Source organism: Delphinapterus leucas, chromosome 5 (assembly GCF_059928025.1).
Source record: "Delphinapterus leucas isolate spDelLeu-1000000601 "Yukka" chromosome 5, BTC_Dleu_Yukka2, whole genome shotgun sequence".
NCBI classification, from domain to species: domain Eukaryota; kingdom Metazoa; phylum Chordata; class Mammalia; order Artiodactyla; family Monodontidae; genus Delphinapterus; species Delphinapterus leucas.
The window spans coordinates 100,164,263-100,186,516 of record NC_143133.1 but is presented as its reverse complement, the minus strand read 5'-3'; the positions used below and the strand labels follow the sequence as shown (position 1 = coordinate 100,186,516).

Here is a 22,254-nt window from a genome sequence, read left to right as displayed (position 1 = left end):
GCTTCCTGGTCTTGATAAACTGTAGTTTCCCACAGTAGGGAAGTTTTCAACTATAATTTCCTCAAATATTTTCTCAGTCCCTTTTTTTTCTCTTCTTCTTCTGGGACCCCTATAATTCAAATGTTGTTGCGTTTAATGTTGTCCCAGAGGTGTCTGAGACTGTCTTCAGTTCTTTTCATTTTTCTTTATTCTGCTCTGCAGTAGTTATTTCCACTACTTTATCTTCCAGGTCACTTATCCGTTCTTCTGCCTCAGTTATTCTGCTATTGATCCCTTCTAGAGAATTTTTAATTTCATTTATTGTGTTGTTCATTATTGTTTGTTTGCTCTTTAGTTCTTCTAGGTCCTTGTTAAACGTTTCTTGTATTTATTCTATTTCCAAGATTTTGCATCATCTTTACTATCATTATTCTGAATTCTTTTTCAGGTAGACTGCCTATTTCCTCTTCATTTGTTAGGTCTGGTGGGTTTTTATCTTGCTCCTTCATCTGCGGTGTGTTTTTCTGTCTTCTCATTTTGCTTAACTTACTGTGTTTGAGGTCTCCTTTTTGCAGGCTGCAGCTTCGTAGTTCCTGTTGTTTTTGGTGTCCGTCCCCAGTGGCTAAGGTTTGTTCAGTGGGTTGTGTAGGCTTCCTTGTGGAGGGGACTAGTGCCTGTGTTCTGGTGGGTGAGGCTGGATCTTGTCTTTTTGGTGGGCAGGTCCACGTCTGGTGGTGTGTTTTGGGGTGTCTGTGGCCTTATTATGATTTTAGGCAGCCTCTCTGCTAATGGGTGGTGTTGTGCTCCTGTTTTGCTAGTTGTCTGGCATAGCCTGTGCAGCACTGTAGCTTGCTGGTCGTTGAGTGAAGCTGGGTCTTGGCACTGAGATGGAGATCTCTGGGAGATTTTCGCTGTTTGATATTACGTGGAGCTGGGAGGTCTCTGGTGGACCAGTGCCCTGAACTTGGCTTTCCCACCTCAGAGGCACAGCCCTGATGCCTGGCTCGAGTACCAAGAGACTTTCATCCACATGGCTCAGAATAAAAGGGAGAAAAAAATGGAAAGGAAGAAAGAAAGAAGATAAAATAAAAGTTATTAAAATTAAAAAAAATAATTATGAAGAAAAAAAATTTTTAAGTAAAAAAAAAAAAAAAAAAAGGATAGACAGAACCCTAGGACAAATGGTAAAAGCAAAGCTATACAGAGAAAATCACACAGAGAAGCATACACATACACACTCACAAAAAGAGAAAAAGGGAAAAATATATCTATATCCTTGCTCCCAAAGTGTACCTCCTCAATTTGGGATTATTTGTTGTCTATTCAGGGATTCCACAGATGCAGGGTACATCAAGTCGACTGTGGAGATTTAATCCGCTGCTCCTGAGGCTGCTGGGCGAAATTTCCCTTTCTCTTCTTTGTTCACACAGCTCCCAGGGTTCAGCTTTGGATTTGGACCCGCCTATGTGTGTAGGTCGCCTGAGGACGTCTGTTCTTCGCTCAGACAGGACGGGGTTAAAGGAGCCCCTGATTCGGGGGCTCTGGCTCACTCAGGCCGGGGAGAGGGAGGGGTACGGGTGCAGGTTGAGCCTGCGGCAGCAGAGGGCAGCATGACGTTGCACCAGCCTGAGGTGCGCCACGTGTTCTCCCCGTGAAGTTGTCACTGGATCATGGGACCCTGGCAGCGGGGGACTGCACAGGGTCCCCGGAAGGGGTGTGTGGATAGTGACGTGTGCTTGCACACAGGCTTCTTGGTGGCTGCAGCAGCATCCTTAGTGTCCCATGCCCGTCTCTAGGGTCTGTGCTGATAGCTGCAGCTCGCACCCGTCTCTGGAGCTTCTTTAAGCAGCGCTCTTAATCCCCTCTCCTCGCGCATCAGGTAACAAAGAGGGAAGAAAAAGTCTTGCCTCTTAGGCAGCTCCAGACGTTTTCCTGGACTCCCTCCCGGCCAGCCGTGGTGCACTAGCCCCCTTCAGGCTGTGTTCATGCCGCCAGTCCTCTCCCTGCACTCCAACCAAAGCCCGAGCCTCAGCTCCCAGCCCCCGCCCACCCCGGCGGGGTGAGCAGACAAGCCTCTCGGGCTGGTGTGTGCTAGTCGGCACCGATCCTCTGTGCGGGAATCTCTCCGCTTTGCCCTCCACACCCCTGTTGCTGCGCTCTCCCCTGCGGCTCCAAAGCTTTCCCCCTCCGCCACCCGCAGTCTCTGCCTGCAAAGGGGCTTCCAGTGTGGAAACCTTTCCTCCTTCACAGCTTCCTCCCACTGGTGCAGTTCCCGTCCCCGTTCTTTTGTCTCTGTTTTTCCTTTTTTCTTTTGCCCTACCCACGTATGTGGGGGAGTTTCTTGCCTTTTGGAAGGTCTGAGGTCTTCTGCCAGCATTCAGTAGGTGTTCTGTAGGAGTTGTTCCACGTGTAGATGTATTTCTGATGTATTTGTGGGGAGGAAGGTGATCTCTGCATCTTACTCTTCCGCCATCTTGAAGCTCCTCCTCCTCATTGTGGTTTTGATTTGCATTTCCCTGGTGATTAGTGATGTTGAACATCTTCCATGTGTCTGTTTCCCATCTGTATACCTTCTTTGGAAAAATGTCTGTTTAGGTTCTCTGCCCACTTTTTAGTCAAGTTGTTTGTGGTACTTCTTGGTTTTGGTTTTGTTTGTTTTTTTGTTTTTGATTTTGAGTTGTATAGATTCTTTGTATATTTTGAATATGAACATTTTATCAGATATATCATTTCCAAATTTCTTCAAAACTTACCTTTTAATATTGAGAGTTTAGAAAGTATTTTTCAGCTTCACAATTCATATACATGTTTAGAATTGTTGTCAAGTTTCGGAAAAACTCTAGTTTCTTTTATATATGGGCTGTAATGGTTGAAAAATTGTTTACAGACTATCTTCTGGCTTCATATATTTCAAATATTGTTTCTCCACCACCATCTACATACCTGCATACTTCCAGTGTCAGGCAGTATTCACGTTGTGATATAATTTCTGGTCCTGCCACTTCCTGTTACAACACTGGGCACCAGGTGAATGTGCCCAGAGGTTGCAGTATTCTTAGCATGCATGTGTAATCCCTGAAAATTGCAATAATTTAAGTATATAAATGACTGTGAAGCCTATAGTAACCCACTGAACCAAAATAAATTTATTCTTAACTTAATTTCCCCTTAGTCAGGTCCCGAAATGTCTGCAGCCACTCTAATTCTACCTTTTAAAAGGGGAAGTTGATGGAAGAGAAGGTGGAGAAAAAAGAGATAGTGGTCTTAACTCTTGAAAATTTAAGTATAAAATGCATGTGACTTGCTCTTTTAAAACATAATATTTGTAAATTAAAGGAACTGGAGTTGAGATTGAGATCAGAAATATTAGAAGCAAATTTTTGTTGAATTATATGACAAAATTTATCAGGTTGACTTCATAGTCTTGAACATGTCTTTTTTATGACTATCACAGTCAATCTATAGTTTCAAAAGCCATGTTAGCTGTTAATCTTCAATAAGATAAATACGTTTGCCTAGATGCACTTCCCAATACAAAAAATGTGTTCTGTTTGAGTTTTCTTTTCAAGTCAACAAAGCGCAATATAAAATCATTGCAAGAATAACTTCTATACTATTCAATACTTTAACTCAACAGGCAATGGCAATAAAATTACAGAAGAACTGTATCCAAGTTTTATCCAAGTATGAAGGATTACATAAATTGCTTATTAACTCATTATTGAGACCTTTATGGACTAGAATAGTATCTTATCATCTGACTAAAGGCAGAACAAAAATGAGGTGACCACTGGAATTAAGTTCTAGGTTGGTATTTCATTGAGTTCATATTTGGTAAACCCTTTCTAACCTGGTACACTTCAGTTTATTTCACTACTCTTATTAAATATTGTTGGCTGTGTTTTCCAAGTCAGTATTTCAAATTCTTATTTTACAATTTAAATATGATATTTTGATAGTCAGTGTCAGCATTCATGTAAAATGCTATTTGCATTGTCTCATAAACAACAATTTAAAAATATTTTGTGGCAAACAGAACGTTTTTGAACATTAACATTTTACAGCAGTTATTGACTTATAAACAGGATTTATGCTGAAACAATTGACTAATTGCATTTCTGGCACAACATTTTGCCAGTAATCTGATCATAAACTCGTGAGACCTCTTTTTTATTTTATTTTCCTTTCTTATTTTCTACCTTGAAACTGCAATAAAGCTATAGTTTATGATATAAACTGGGGGGAAATTATATTTCTTGTTTTGAAAATACAACAATTAATACAGATGCTAAGATAAGTCCCTAGCTAAGTACGTATTTCCCTAACTGTCCTTTTCAAAACTGATATATTAGTTTTGACATGCAATTTGGGTTTTATTAAATCCTCAAATTCAATGCCACATTCTGCAGTGATAATTCTCCATGTTTACTTTTTTCTATATTTCTACTTGACTTTTAAACTTTCTGTATGCCTGTTAGCTAGATAATAAAAACATAACAAGCAAAACTACCCACAAGATCTAGTTTATATATGTTTTCAATGATCAAAATGAAGCTAAATTAACTACCTCAACTGAAATTTTTGTTTCTAGAATGAGTGATACATTTGATACTAGCACCCTCTTTCCAATTCCACAAGGACCTACAATCTACAATCTTCTATCATTTCTTTGTTCCTGACCACCCTCATGTACTCATTTTCCTCCTTACACAGCCTAGATATTGTGTCTCTTATTATAATCTATCCCATACATAAACTCTCAGCTATCTTCTCCTCTCTTTCTGCCTGGCAAAACTCAAATGCTGGTTAAATCTAACTCCTCTCCACTAAGACAGATGAACGTGGCTGGAGAAAAACATTTAGTCATGTTGACTGTGTGCTCCTAAATTCAAGACCAAAAGATTAAGTGGGCCTTTATTACTGCCCAGAAACTCTAGTCCCTTACATTTCTACCATCCTTGGTGACAATTTTATCCCTTCACTCTGCCCTCAAAACTCTAAAAACCTTTCCCCCATCCTTCTCTCAGCTGATGATCTTGCTTCCCATTTCACTGCAAAACTAAAAGCCAACAGAAATGAACAAGTTCTTCACCACCACCACATCTCTACTGATGTACTGGCATCTGAACCCGTTTAGGCTACTTTTCTGGCTGATGCTGTGCAGTGTTTTATCCTGTATAAACTGATCCCTACACTTGCAACTATATCCCACACTATTTTATCACCTCTAGCAATTATCCTCTTTGCCATCCTCAATATTTCCTTAAAACTAGACTTTTCCATTAGTGACTAGTATTTCCTTTCTCATTTTTGAGCTAATATTTTCAGTTCATATTTTATTCCTGTATTAGGTAGTCTCCCAGTATGTCACAGGTCTTTGAGTACGAGAAACTAAACTTGTTCTTTTTTGTATATATCACAATACATATTAGCAAGTTTTTGCTTAATTATGTGACATGATCTAGTAAAATTTAACCTTCTTCTATGAAGTTTTTTACTTTATCCAAATAAATATATCCAGTAAGTAAAAAGAGAGACATGATAGAAGACCAGTGAATTTTTGTTTAGTGAAAAAAGAGATAGCCATGAAACAGTCTTAAATGAACTTGATTTTCAAAACTGAGTATTAGTTCAAATTAAAAAGAAATGTTACAATGGAATTCCATTTCCTTATAGTGTTTAGCCAAAGGACAAAGAGAGGGATTATTTTTATTATCCTAGAGGACATAGAATTTGTGTTCATATGCTTTCATCTATATATTAATTATGGTGCCCCAGAATAGATGATTAATAAAAATACATATGCATGTGTGCATGTGTGCATACACACATATGCACACATGCATACATACATACACAATGCTTTAATCTTTACCAGTGACACAGAAAGAACCTTTGTGAGAAGAGAATTTTTGTTATTATTGTTATTTTGTTTTGTTATTGAGTTTTGTACATTCTGACCTTTCTCTAAACTCAGACTGCATCACAGAAGAGTACATAAATAAATCTCTTTTCCATTTTGGTGCTTATGAGTGTTGGGTGCCTTGGGTTCCTAAATTGAGCACACATAAAACCACAAAAGCAGGATGCAGTGGGAGGGCTGTTAATACCAGCTTGTCAGGAAACCTATTTGGGGGTCAGTAAACAGGTTGTTAACAATACAAACCAACAGGAAAAAGATGGAGAGCACAAAAGGCAGGCATGCATTTAGGAGTAAAATCAATAATTGTATTTGATAGGTGTGGTTCTTTTTACATAGTTGTGCAAAGAAATTCCAATGTATAGTCTCAAAGTGCCAATTTTCTATCACTGTTTAAAATTCTTAGGAAGACAGCTTTTGTGAGAAGGATATTATATAGACTAAACTTTTGCTGAACAATCATCATGTTAGTTTAAAACAAACAGAAAACAACTAACACCTGCAGAATTTACCAGCCATTTATCTGGTTTTACCATGTTTCTCAAAGAAATTATCTAACAAAAAAATTTTGTGATTTTTTTTAATGCTTTAATGTATTTCCTGGAAGCTCAATTTTTGTTTCTTTTATAAATATAAGGAGTAAAACTATAACCAGTGAGCATTCTATCTCCAGATCACTCATGTACTAATTGTCTCATGAGCAAGTTATTTAACCACTCTGTGCCTCAGTTTTCCTTAGCTCTACTAGTTCGCCAATTTTCTGTAAAAATACAGCAAGTTAGCTAATATCTGTCCAGACAATAAGTGCAAAATTTAGTTATTATCATGAAGTGATTTTTCTATTATCAATTCTTTCAATTTTGTAAATAAATATTATTTAACTATTTGTTGAATGTATAAGTGAATGAAGAAGAATTAACTGTTAAATAAGAATCAGAAAGGCTGCCATCTTAGTGGAATGGCTTGCAAATATTTGTAGTTTTGGATTTAGTAATAGGGATAATAAAGAAAATGTAAACAATTCTAATAATAAAAACTGAAGGAAAATTAGGAGATTTCACACTGTCCCAGTCATATGATATCAATTACATTTTAATTTTTCAGATGTGTGCTATACTCCTATATATTTATAATAAAGATGTCAAACTTTTATTTTGAAATAATTTTAAACTTGTGGAAAAGTTGCAAGAATAGTAAAAATAATTATAACAAGATCATAATAATACTTATTTCATATGATTTTAATGAGGATCAAATGAGTTAGTATATGGAAGCTATTAAGAACTTTAGAAGCAAATGAATTCAGAGGAAAAAACTGCTGGAGCTAATAAATACTGGTCGTTATTATTAAGCTTCAGTTTTTTTGGTTTTTTTTTAACATCTTTATTGGAGTATAATTGTTCTACAACGGTGTGATAGCCTTTGTTTTATAACAAAGTGAATCAGTTATACATATACATATATCCCCATATCCCGTCCCTCTTGCATCTCCCTCCCACCCTCCCTATCCCACCCCTCTAGGTGGTCACAAACCACTGAGCTGATCTCCCTGTGCTATGCGGCTGCTTCCCACTAGCTATCTATTTTACGTTTGGTAGTGTATATATGTCCATGCCACTCTCTCACTTTGTCACATAAGCTTCAGTTTTGTCACCTGAACAATGGCGTTACTAAGAGTGCCTATCTTATAAGATTATTGCATGTATAAAACTTAGCAACCCGGGGATTTTCCTGCCTAAGTTAATGACAACCTGTGCTATACAAATCATAAAACTTCTTGTTGGAAGAAACTCAATCCCAGTTTCTATGATTACTTGGATAATACCACAATAAAATAAAAATTGCCTATGCATAATCTTTTTTTGACTTAGAGTTAACAATTATATCAAATCTTCACATTTTGGGTTTACCTAGGCTTCACATCAGTAGCTATCAATATGAGGATGAATCTAGTTGATCTTTCCTAAAGCGAATCTGGTAAATTATTTGCTATTAGGAAAATATTTACTGGTGGATGAAGCTACAGTCATATTATTGTTGTCTAGAAATGCTAATAAAATTTTGGTGAAAAGAAAACAGCCTATTTGTTAATCTCCCACTTTTCAAACTGGAGCTTTTGTGCTTCAGGGTAAGGGCTGGACAGGGAAGGGTGCTGGTGCAGCATGCCAGGGACACTCAAAGCCCCATGATAAATATGGCAGGTGTGCCTGGAACTCAAATTTCATGTGAAGACTGAAGTATTGATGGGGAAATGAAATTTTATATTAAAACAAATATAGATATATATGGGATTAAAATTTTATATGAATTTTAAAGATGAAGCATATGACTTCAACAATATGCGATTTGACTCATGTTTGTACAAATCTTAGACCTATAATTCACTTTGCTCTACCATTAGGAGTATTACGATCACTGATTAGTTTACTTGTTTAAAAAATACTTATTTAGGGCCAATTATATGCCAGACACTGTACTACACTGTCAATGTAAGTGAAGGTGAGTGAGTCTCATTGCAGCATTATTTACAATAGCTAAGACATGAAGACAACCTCAGTGCCTATCGATTTTATAAAATATTCCATTTTATATAATGGAATATTATTCGGCCCTAAAAAAGAAGGGATTCCTGCCATTTGTGTCAACATATATGGACCTTGAGGGCATTAAGCTAAGTGAAATAAGTCAGAGAAAGACAAATACTGTATAATCACACTTATATGTGGAATCTAAAAAAACATTGAACTCATAAATACAGAAACAAATTGGTGGTTGCCAGAGATGGGGCTAGGAGTGGGAGGAGGGATAGGTTAAGGTGGTCAAAAGGTATAAACTTCCAGTTATAAGGTAAATAAGTCCTGGGGATGTGATGCAAAGCATGGTGACTATAGATAACAATACTGTGTTGTATATTTGAAAGTTGCTAAAAGAAGTTCTCATTATAAGAAAAATTTGTAACTAAGTGAGGTGATGAAATGAATGTTAGCTAAACTTGTTGTGGTAATGATTTTGCAATATATACATATGTCACATAATTTTGTTGTGCACTTCAGACTAATACAATGTTATATGTCAGTTATATCTCAGTAAAACTGGGGGAACTATGCTGATCAGGACTCAGGTGGCTTCTGCCCTCATTGAACTTACAATCAAGCAGTGTGGCAGGTTTTTTTAAGTTAAGCTAACTTAATTTTTGTAACAATTTACGAGGTTCTATTAGTTATTTTATTAATGCCGTGTTACTTCAAGACATTTTCTTGATAGGTGCTAAAAATGAGCAGCATCCTCAGACACAAAATAATGTGCCAAGGATAGCCCAATTTAGATATAATTAGACTCTATGAGGGTGGTGAGGTGCAGATTGTCGAGAAGCAAGAGTTAATGTTAGGAGACCATTTAAGGAACAGTCTCTGCAGTACATGTAGCTCATGGTAGTGGAAATGGAGTTAGAGTTAAGTGGATTAATTTGAAAATTTACATTGGAAGTAAATGCAGACCTTCACGAATTGGATATGGGGAGGAGATGAGAAGATCAAGATGACTTCTATACCTGAGCAAATGATGTTTAAGAGAGAAACAGGTTGAGAGAGAAATCAGAGGTTTATTCAGTTATGGACATATTAATTTTCAGATAATTCTGAGACAGCCAATTAGGGGTGGTCAGTAGATAGCTGTATATGTGAGTCAGGAGCTTTGAGAAAGACATCTTAGCCAGATAATATCTTGGCATCTCAAGTAACACAGCATTAAGTTAAAATATGCTGCTTCGTTTATTTGAATTTTGTCCTTAACTGATATAATGCCATTTTCCTAACATATTTAAAGCTCTGGACATAAACATCTAGCAATAGCAAATATAATTCCATGCAACAAACATGTAGGGGATACAGAGCTAAATCCTTCAGGATTTTGACCATTAAGGATCACAACAACTTTGAGGATAGCAAAAAAGGTAATAAAAGACAATATATAATAAGTATACCATAATGATCATACAAATAAACTATTGCAGGTATAGAATTCAATTTCAAAAATATCAGCCCAAATATCAGAGTAAGGGAAGTGAATTAAAAAAAAAGATAAATAGTAGACAAAGAGGAACATAGCAGTAACAAAGGAAAGAAGCCCAGGGGCTGTAAATAATAGCTAATACACATTTTCAGAGGCAAGAGATGTTGGGGGTCATCCATTGTTAGCAGTGCTTCCCCAGTTGTCAGACTAAGGGAGGGCAATCATAAATCCAGAAATGCTGTGCTGGGGTGGGCGCGGAGGAAGAGAGAGCAGGCCCGTGGGCTGGGCAATGAAGCTTATTCTTGTCATAATTACATGTCCTGTGTGCAGGAACCATTTGAGATTCCTGTGCATCACTTAATGGATCTCATTAATTCGGCAGGTGTCAAGAAGCAGTACCAACCTCTGAGCCAAAGGAACATCTTCCTGTCTTTAGTTCCGTTAATTTTTGACATAGCACATTTTTACTACATGGCCAATTTGAGAGTTGTCATTTCAGAGTAGAGTTACTTGTACAAACAAAGATGATGTGCTCAATAAACTTCCACTCCTTAGCTAAGTCTGACATCATCCAGGTTCTGATACTCACCTAACCTATATGCAGATTTATTAGGAAAATCGTAGTAAGATAAAACTATTAAATAGAAATCAGACTTTGAATTTTTTGCCAGGAAATGACCAAAGGTAAGAATGTAGCAATAACCCTGGAAGAGCAGTTCCTTGCTTCTGCCTCTTCCATCTTGTGGAAACAATGTGCAAAAACCTCTTGAACAAGAAAAGCACAGTGACCATCAGTAGCAGGGGTTCATATCATTTATCTCTAAGTTGGGAAAATTTGACAGTGAAAGAGCACACTAAAATACATTGGTGGGTGTCAAAATAGTGCTATTGAAATTTGTTTAAATTAATTAAAAGAATACAAATACAAGTAAAATTTTCAAATGCATTTATATAGATTACCTAAATATTAAAAATATAACATGAGACAAATGACTATTCTTCATATATCTTTATGTATTTTAATCAACTGAAACTTCCTAGTCCTATCTGTTTGTAATACAGTTTCACTGGTATTTTTCTGAAGAAGACTTTTTTCAACGTGATTTTATTGTTTGATTTGTTCAGTTCCTTTCTTGCTTCAGTTCCTTCCACCACATTTCAGTGTGCTTTTATTTGCAAGTATTATTTGTTTATAATAATAGCTATTCCCTAAAATTTCAACAGTTGAAATATTGGGATGCTCCATTTACTGAATACTATGGTTAAAGATTTCTAAGTGATTTTGGGGGAAAAAAGCATCTGAAATTTAGGACTTATTTATAAAAAGTTATTCCTCAATCAGAATTATAAGGGGTGCCAAGAAGTGCTAACTGCCTTGCTGAAGCATATTTATTTTTTGATTCAGCATAAGCTCTGTCTCCAAAATTTTGTGATAAAGTTATTCCAACCATGTATATATTCTATTTGAAAATCTTGGCACATACACATTCTATTTTGATTTGTAGAATATTGCAGTTTGCTTGGTCTCAATGTGAATTATTTTTGCATCACAACCACTATACTATAGAAAATCAAACTATACTATAGTTTAGTATAGTTTCTACTATACTATAGAAAATCAAACTGTTATTGAAAAGTTCTGATTTTATATTTGAAGCATTTGATATAAAGCAGGTAAAATGATTTGGTAAAATGATATAAAGCAGACATAATTTAAATGCTTTCAAAATTATTTTTCTGCTAATGGAGGCAACACATTAACAAGCTGTTGCTTAACTTTTTGTGCATATCCAAAAAAAATACCCCTTGGGATAGAAAATAAGCAAAATTAATTTAGAAGAACAGTCATTTGATCTAAATGAAAAGTCATGGTTTAAATGCATTTTTTGTAGGTGCATGTGTTAAATTATCATCCTTGGAAACAGTCTTCTTAAAATAATTACTAATTTTGAAATAGATACTGATGTTCCTTTAGGAGAATTATTTTCTGGTTTTCATTAGTCATGCCCAAGAAAACGTGAGAAATAGTATAGCATACTATTACTATTATATATATATACTATATATACCATATTACTATAGTATACTATGCTATATATACTATATATACACTATATTACTATATATATATACTATATCTATATAGCATATAGTATTTTAATTAAATATGCAGTCTCAATTTTATTTATTTTTGTCAAAAGGGTTTATTGCAAAGTTAAAAAAGCGTTACTAAACACTAAAAAGTAAACAATTATAGATTTATGCCACACAAATGGCAAAATCAGTGTAGCAAGAATATTCTGACTATTCTCTATATTCTCACTATATGCTTTATAGCAGGCTGACCAGCCTCTGTACCCTCACATATTTCATATCAAGCTAAACTCTAATTTCCCAAGTTTACTACTTAGCCTATCAAATAGCAGCCTGGCAGCTTTGTGGATTTTGTAGTTTAAATCATGAGCTGGATCATACATGGGTGGTGCACTGAATGGTCACTAAGGGCAGCAGGGTGACCGTGAGACAACTTATCACAAAGATACAAGAAGATCAAGAGAGGCAGCACTTGCATGCACCCTATCACTCCATCTCACTGAGATGAAGAAGTACGTCTTTGGGAGCCTTCAATTCTTCACTAGTGCCATCAACCTGATTTCCAAGAATATGGTTGCCTTATGCTTAGGGTAACCATCTTCTTTACTTTCATCTATTATCTGTGGTGGTGAGTTTGTTTAGCTAGTCCCACATTCATTATCCATGGTAAATCTTTGTGTGATCTCCCCCATCACTAGTTTGCCGAAGGGCTGTAAAGTACTAATTCAATTTCTAGTGTTTGGAAGAGCTGCTGCTTTTGGTGCTGTCTTTCAGGGCTTGGCTTCTGAGCCCCTTGCTACCCCTGCTTCAACTCTGTTGTCCATAAATTGCGAAGTGGTGTTGATTAGAATCTATATAACTAGGCTTGGTCATCTAGGTTAGTTTGTTGCATAGATGAAATAGCTTTCTTGGTGTTGAGCTCTGAGCCCAGCCACCTTCATCCACAATGGGACCCTGCCTTTTGCTTAGAAAAAGATTCAGGCGAACTCCACAGCTTATTGCTGTATTTGGTCATGAGTTACTGCTTGTCAAATATTGCATTCCCCAGAAAATACACTTTGAGATGGTATCGTATGCAGGAGATTTATTAGGGAGTGTTTTGGGGGTTTACAGCTGTGGAAAGGAAGGGAAGGAAGCGAAGTCAGAAGTTCAGCTGCAATGAAATCTCAGTGGATGCCTTAGCTGACCCTTTTTGGAATTTTGAAGAGAGAATGAGCCTTCCTAGCTGTCCTGAGTTGGGGTGAGGTGGCCAGGCTTTCATAATCCCAGATTTATTAGTCGCTGATTGAAGGCTGCCCAAGAAGAGAGTGTAACTTCAGTTAGGCAGCTCTTTTCAGCTGAGGTTATAACCATAGGGGATGAAGAGCTGAGAGGCTGTGTGCCAGCAGCATTCCCAGCAGCTGGGATAAAAAGTCCTTTATTCCTGAAGGGGAATTTTAGCAGTGCATCACAGCACCTACACTTCCCTTTGATGCACTAATGGATTTCTGTTATTGGCTGTTTTTTCAACATGCTTAGAAACAATTTGCAGAAAATCGGAAGCCAAAAGTGCCTAGGGCCCATGAGAGTTATAATGTATTCCTGAAACTGAGATATGCCTACTTCTAGACTTTCCATTGTATGATATAATGAAGATCTTTAATAGTTAAGCCACTATTAGTCATAATTCTATTACTTGTAATCAAAAGTATCTCTAACAAAATATAACCAAATTGATATAGCCAAGCAATTCAATGACAAATTAGTCCAAAAAATCAACTGTTGACTTTTGATATGAGGATTAGGGAAGGCCTCTACTGAGGAGATGATATTTAGGCTGAAACCTGAATTACAAGATGGAGTCAGGCAAGTGAGGATGTGGGAAGAGCATTCCTGGCAGAAGGAACAATGCAAAAGCCTTGAGGCAGAGGTGATTTTGCAGGTTGGCCAACATGTTTCTCTGTGGTGGAATCAGTGTCTTGATAGCATGTCTAGGGACTATAATGTTTGGGCATGAAAGTGAGATATTTGAGGGCATGAGGTAGAGATTTTTTGATAGTTTTCAATTAAAGTCCAGGCCTTTGGTAAAGGTCAAAGTGAGAATATGGGAACATGGGAAAAGAACAGTGAAGGGTGCAGCGTATATTCCAGGACAGAATTTGGCTTGCCCAGCTATGGCTTAAGATGTTTAAGGTGCTCCAATGATAAGGTTTTTTAATTTTTATTTTTTAAGACATAAAGTTCTTCTCACAATGCCTAGAGATTTTTTAGTTAATTTTTTGCCAACAAGCATGTTAATATTGATCAAGAACATTTTAAATGTGATAGGGAAGGGGAATAAGAGAAATTATCAAATAAATAATTATGACTTAGGAAGAAGAAAACTTTGCAACGGGTTGTCTGCAATTTCCAGAAGGAAAAAATATCAAAACAATTGATTTTATGTTGAGAGTAAGACTTGCCTACAGGGATGTGTGTGTGTGTGTGTTTATATAAATACATTCAAGGAGGTAAACATAGATTTATTGCATCATAAAACTGGATTAAATGACAGGAGCATAACAAAAGAAGGCTGTATCTTTCTTTCATGAATAAACCTGATAGACGTGGAAGTGAGTATGTTAAGAAATTGCTAGAAAATTTTCAGCAGAATTCCTGGAAAGTTGCTGAAAAACCTTCATAAAGATGTATCTCTTTTTTTACTGGCATGAAGGAAAAAAAAGAAAAGCCACTGAAAGAAATAAAATAAAATTCTATAGTCCAAGATTCAAAGAAAGAAGGACTTCAGAGTAGCAAAAAACTTTCAGACATTAATTTGTGACTATGCAGCAACCAGTGATTCCAATTTGCAGATGTATTTGCTAAACTGCTGCCAGTAATCACTGAGGAATTACAGAAAATGGGAAAGATTATAGCGTCAGCCAGGGTTCATGGCAGGAGGCAGAAACATTATAAGTAGGCAAAGATTTAATACAGTAAATTGGGTGCTTGCAAATCATTGGAAGGCCTGGAGAAGTGAACTCTAGTCTGGGCTTCCTGGAAGGACTCCCAGACATGAGAGAGATGAATCACCATGGGAGCCCCAACCTCTGAGAGTATCCTAAAAAAACTGAACTTCTGGAATACATGATTGTAACCGAGATTTGAAAATCACAGAGCTGGAACTGTACACTCATTATTACCATCATCACTACTCCATCATGCTGGTGACTGGGCTCTGCAGACCACTGTTGCCTCTGCTTCAAACCATCTTCTCTCCTAGGATTCTGGAAAAGGACATGAATCACTGCTTCAGAAGAAAATTTCACATCTTCCTGAGACTGTGCTTGATAACTAAGAAATGTTAGAAGATGACCACCCTCACTTTTGCCTTGCAAATCTCCCACGGTTGCATCTGCCTGGCAGGACCATATTGGAACCCAGAATACTAGCTGCAAAAGCATCTAGGAATTGTGTGTGTGTCTCTCAAGTCTCTTCAGTACAGGAAGGCATGATACAAGGGAGTAAATGGGCCAAACCACCATATTCCAAACAACTGTAGATAGGCGAACGTTATTTCTTTAGAAGGAAGAAGGAGGTTATAAGAGACACCTACTGAACTTGATATCGGTCCTAGTATTGGTTAGAAATGCTACCCTGTGAGTCATTAAGAAAGCATGTAGTGATGACTGGGAATAGGGGTTTCATTAAAAACAAATCACACCAAATAGCTTATTAAAGTGGTAGGTAATAGAACTGTATGGCTATATGTGTCTGGATTTTAACAAGGCTTTTGTCCCAGACTTTTATAACATAGGACAAACTTGTGAAATGTGCTCAGGATAGTGGTATAGTTGATGGATCTGTAATTAGTAGAAAGATTAAAAACTGCTGATTAGTAGATACATGTCCAATTACAGCAGATAAATATCAAAAAATTATATATATATATTTTTTTTATCCTGCCCTGCATTACACAATGACTCCAGCAAGGACATTGACTTTAAAAATAGTAATAGTCATTATTTATTGAGTGCACACTCTAGGCAAGGGGCTGTAGATACATTACTACCTCATTTACTCCTTATAACAATCTTGTCAGGTTGTTATTACCTCCATTTTTAAGCATGTGGAAACTGATGCCAGAAAGTGTAAGTGGCTTGCTCATAGCTTCACGTCTAGTAAGCAGTAGTGCTGAGATTCAGACCTAGAATTTCTTCAAGAAAGAGGTACCAGAGGGAGAGAGAACATCACAACATTTCTAGGAGAGATTGGCCAGAACCTGCCAAGATCCCCAGAGGGCAGCATTTTCTCAGTCATTCCACATGGGCCTACTGTCTCCAGGATCTGTTCAGTATCTCAGGGACTCAAACTCACATCGACAAGACTCACTAAAAGCTCACACACGAAACCAGATTCCGATTTATTAAATTACAAGACATGCAGTAGTCAAGCTAACCAAATATGGGCATAATACTTATATGCAGAATTCTGAAGGAGAGCCTCATGAGTAGAATTTTGACTGCAGAGGATAGAATCAGACTAAAGAGACACAGATCAGATTGCTAACTGGCTGTAGTCTCTGACAGTCACAGTAGGGATTTCCACCTGGCTGACTGGATCCCTGGACCTACCTGAGAGCACACTTTCTTATTTCACCAGGCAGTACCAGAATTTACCTCTCTGACTCCTTCCTAGGCCCACATGACTAATTGCTATTCTTTCTTTAGATATTTTAATGACTTCACCTAAGTTGTTTTGGCTTAAAATTTAGTCTTTCTCTTTAAGGTGACTGTTCTGATCACTTTCCTGTTGACACAATTTCTTAGCTTCAGAAAGCAAGTTTAATTCCTGTATTTCCAAATTAACTGTTGCCCTTGTACACTACCTATAAGATGTATGCCCATTTGACTCTTGTGCTGACATTGATAGGTTAACAAGAACAGAACAAACACAAGAATAGAAGTATCAGTGCTAAAATACAGAGTTGAATAGCAGCACAAGTTTTTAAAAAGACAGTATTTCTAATTAGCATTGGTTCACTGTGAATCAATAGTGCGTGATGCATTTATCAAGGAAACCAGGACAGACTTAGCTGTATTAACTGTGTCAACAGAATGAATGAGCAAGTGAATGAATGAAAGAGTTGGTAGCCTTTCCCTAGTCTTCACTGACACTCCATGCTTAGAGTAACAATGGCATTTTCAGAGGACATCAACAGACTGTAATATATTCAGAGGAAGCTGACCAGATGGTACTAGGACTTGAAATCACACTCTGACAAATGGTGGTAGGACAATTTAGCTTAAGAAAGAAAAGACCTAGGGGGGGAATAAGAAAAGCAAAGAGTTATTGAGTGCTTACTGAGTGCTTATAGAGTAGGCCAGACATTGTGCAAGGTCCTTTAATAGATTTCAAACATTATGGGCTTGTCATGATGTAAAGGGAATACTTTATTTTGAGTTGCCCTGGAAGACAGGGCTGACAGTAGTTAGTAGAAATCACAGAGAGACAACTCTGTTTATTAGAATGATGACATTTCTAACTCTAAGAGCTTTCCAACAACAGAATGAGCTGGCTTTATGTAAAGGTGTCCATGTTTTTGAAGATGCTCAAGCAGAAACTGGTCAAAATTTGATGGAGGTGTTTTGGAGAGGAATAAGTATTAAATGGAGGCATGGACCAGATGAACTCTAAGACTTTGTCCAAACTTCTCTTGTGAGTCTATTTGCAATACAGTGAACCTCTTATTTATCTTTTAGTTTAGTGGCATGAGCCCTAAATGGTTAATGTCACTTCCAATTCAATAGATCAATAGGATATTGATTGCTCCCTTCTTTCCTAGCAATGAAGACAAAGTCCAGGACAACCCAAATTTGCAGAGATGGAAAAAACTTTGTGAGTGGGTTCATTAGGTATAATATTTAGCAAAAAGTGATTCACTTCCTCATTTGATCCCTAAACCCATGTATTCTGGGTATGGCAGAAACATAAAGCATGGTAACTTCTTCTCAAATGGCTTGAAAGCTTCAAATGTTAGTAGCATTCATTTCTGTCTTTGTATTTAAATGTAATGATTTATTCTTCTGAAACCCTGTCTGACTGCATTCCTTATTTCAAGCTTTGTTATTGTTAATGAGTGCACTTTGAGCATCAGCCCACCTGTGCATTCATGGCAATTAGTGTCACACCTTAAGAACTGGTCCTGTGGGGGCTTCCCTGGTGGCGCAGTGGTTGAGAGTCCGCCTGGCGATGCAGGGGACACGGGTTCGTGCCCCGGTCTGGGAAGATCCCACATGCAACGGAGCGGCTGGGCCCGAGAGCCATGGCCACTGAGCCTGCGCGTCCAGAGCCTGTGCTCCGCAACGGGAGAGGCCACAACAGTGAGAGGCCTGCATACCGCAAAAACAAAAAAAACAAAAAAAAACTTGTCCTGTGAGTGGGGAAAGAATGAATGTCCACTGAAAACGATCAAAGAACAATAAAGTTTTACAGCTAAATATCACATATTAGTGGATGAGAAATTCAAGCCCAGAGAGATTAAATGACTTGCCACAGTCACATGGCCAGTGGGAAAGTTGAGCACTTTTCTTTCTTTTGTCCCCGACTCACTGATGCAATTACATGCTGTTTTCTTGGCTAGGTACTCTTTTTCTTTTCCTAGCAAGTAGAATGTTTCTATACTAGTCACTCTTATGTCTTTATTTACAGCCTGATTGACATGTGGCTTGAGAAGCAGGTATTTGAGTAGGATTCCAAACTAGTATTTTCCTTATCTGTATCTTTAGTTTGGTAGGCGGGAATTCTAAGGGCTCCTTTGTTCTTAATTCTGGATTGCTCTTGGGTCTCTGCAGTGCTGCGTATGATGCTGCTCTTGACAGAAATGTGGCCATTAAGAAGCTCAGCAGACCCTTTCAGAACCAAACGCATGCCAAGAGAGCTTACCGGGAGCTGGTCCTCATGAAGTGTGTGAACCATAAAAACGTGAGTTCTTATTTTAAAGCTCTGGTGGTAGGAGGTGGTGAGATTGGGGAAAGAAGATCAGTATGCCAACTTGAGTAGGAAAAACTTTCTTTACTTTGCAATTTTTGCCCCTTAAGATTGTTTATCCTGCCCATATGCTACATTTGCTTTCATTGTGCTCATGGTAGCTTTCTTCTTAAAAATCATCTGAAAATCATATGGCATGGAGGGGATGAATCTGATAGATATTTCCCTGTTAAGAAATTAACCGTATTTGGTTATCTTGCTCCAAATTGACCAGAGAACTTCATGCATTTCCAAAATAAATTTAAAAAAAAACACCCAAACAAACCAAAACCAAACCAAAAATATCTTAAAGAACAATATGCTATGTTTCTTTATAAAAATTTAAATTTAATTATTAACAGGTGAAGATTTTTATCTCCTTTTACTTTTAGCTATAGTCTGGCAGTGTCCTCCAACTGTTCAGTATACACACTGTGCTTTGGCACCTTGCTTTTTGTAGGGTTGGGCAAACGTGCAGGGACATATCTGCAGTGTACTTCAGAACAGGCTTCTCAAGAACATTTCACATTGGAACTCAGTAGGGAACACCATTACAGGGCTTTCTTCACTTCAGAATATAATCTTCTTCAAACACTGGCAAAGGCCTCTAGAATTCTTTCTGTGCTCCTGTTCTTCTTAGTAAGGATAAATGGGAGATAATTCTTATTTTAGTAAAGACAATTAATAAATAAACTATAATAAATATTTTATATATAATTTATTACATACAAACATATAATAAAAATAAATTATTATAAAACTATAATAACTCCTTATAAAGTTTTTCTTGAGTATGAAAATCACAGAATACATGAAGTTATCAGTGAAGTTTTATAAACAGGTGAATTTGTCATAAGGTACTAAGTAGAAGCAAATGTATGAGTGTTTAGCTGAAAGATATTTAAAATAAAAATATGTGGATTTAGGCCCAATGACAGTGTTTCTTTTTCCTCCTATTACTCTACTCCAATGACTTTTTAGTTCAGTCATTTGACAGTTAAATGAATACAGTGTTCCAGGTATCGATCTAGATGCTCTAGGTGCTAAACATACAGCAGTGAAGATAAGAGAGACAAATCCCTGCCCATGCGATGCTCATGTTCTACTGGGAAGAGAAAGGCAGTCTACAAAATAGGTAGGTCAATGTTTAGAACGTCAGATAGTAATAAGTGCTACCAAGGAAAACAAAACGAAGAAGAAAGATAAAAAATACTGGTCAGTGCAGAGTGGGTAGGGTTACTCTTTTAAATAGGTTTAGCAGGAAAGGCCTCACTCAGAAAGAGAAACTTTATGAAGTATGTACCCATCTCTGATTTGGCCAGGCAAGGAACATGATACTTCTAGAAAGGAATATAGAAATGTTAGAAATGATGATTCCTAAGAAAGATCATTGTGCTAAAGCACTTTGTTCTTTCAGTACGTGAAATAAAGGCAGGAGCAAGATTAACCACATGACCAATGCAATCTATTTTTATGATAGCAAAGAGGATGAGAAATACCATAGGCAATGGAAGATGGATGGACACAAGCAATGAAACAACTGCATGGGAAGTTTTAATAGTTTTTTGTTTTCATATATTGAATATTTATATTTCCCTAATCCTCCCTCCAGTCCCTAAAATGCAATAAATACATTGTGGAGAAATTCCCACTTAATTTGCCAATTTGAGGGAATCCTACTCCCCATTCTTGACTGGAATATGGGGGTTCACATTTATGTTACCTAAAAAGGATCTCCAAATTGAAATAATATTTTGTAAATGGCACCCTACCTGCTATGTGTGTATGTGCATATGTTTGTGTATGTACATATGTTTGTATGCATGTATGTATATAAATCTAGGGAAATAAATTTCTGGAACTTGTTAACAGAAAGGAAATTCACTGACAACCAAATGCAAATTCCACGTTGTTGCTTGTAATACTAACTACAAGCAGTCAGAATGAAGAACGCTGGAAATGCTGTGGAAAGTAATGTAAAATAGTGAAGCAACCCCAATTAAGTTTTTAATAATCCATTTAGAAAATGAACACATTTCTAGGAAGTGATAGCTGTTACGATTGTGGGGCCATGACAGATGTTGATTCACACAGATGTTGATTCACATCTGTGCATTTTAATGGGTTGGAATAAAAAAAAGGAACTGCATCAGATTCCTGCCTGAAAACGTTTGAACTAAAATGGAAATACCTGTGATGGTCTGTTTCTAAAGATAAGATTTTTGATTGGTTATTAATAGCAGTTAGGATTTATAAGGGATCAAAGAAAGAACAGAGGAGAAATACTCAGAGGAAAATCAAAGACAATGAAGGTGTTAAAACAAGGGCATAGAAAAGGGGAATACAAGAATATATAGTGGGGAATTTACTTTTTAAAATAATAAACCTTGACTTATTTAACATTGTAATGCTATTTTCTAGATTAATTTAGATTACCTAGATTATTTATTCACCAGATAATATGGATTAGCATTTTTTCATCTTTAAGGGTTGTTTGTACGTGTTGTGTGTGTGTGTCCCACACACAGTCTCTGATGTTTTTGTTTGAACAAATATCAAAATGAATTACTTTCTACGATTAAGTATTATAAAAACAGGCTCACAGTTCCAATGAGAACTGTAGACATTTTTCAATACACACCATAACTAAGTATACAGAATAGCAAAGCACTTTAATCACAAGTTTTAAAAATATTTTGAGGGACTTCCCTGGTGGTCCAGTGGTTAAGACTCCATGCTCCCCGAGTAGGGGGCCTGGGTTTGATCCCTGGTCAGGGAACTAGATCCCACGTGCTGCAACTAAGGCCTGGCACAGCCAAATAAGTAAATATTTTAAAAAAATATTTTGAAACAGTTTTATTTCCATATGCATATTCCATGCTGCAAGGTTACTTCAGAAGAGATAATCTTGTGCTTTTTGATATGTTATAACAATTACCCTGTATATATATATATATATATATATATATATATATATAGAAAGTATTGGATAGCGTTGTGATTGTTTTTCTCAGTAATTCCTCAATAATTGGAAACTACTGAAGGCCTAAAGCATTCCTTAGATTGACTGCATTTCTCCGATGTTGAAAATCATTTTGTTTTGCTTATTACTTCGTGTTTCTATACCACTTATGAACTTTATTGAAATTCGTTAGTTCATGTTTTAAAGATGTACACATCTTAAATTTGTTTTTGTGAAATGGTTGCATCCATCCAATGAGTAGAGGTCTGTTATCTATATTTTTTATTTTTATTTCCCACTG

General features: G+C 36.8%; 1 protein-coding gene across 1 annotated transcript in view; it reads left to right on the top strand.

Annotated features, from left to right (window-relative positions):
• MAPK10 (mitogen-activated protein kinase 10) overlaps positions 1–22,254 on the top strand; it is a 171,232-nt gene that overhangs the window by 59,362 nt on the left and 89,616 nt on the right. Inside the window, 1 exon segment of the mRNA XM_022561669.3 lies at positions 18,817–18,946. Coding sequence (XP_022417377.2) covers positions 18,817–18,946 — 130 coding nt within the window.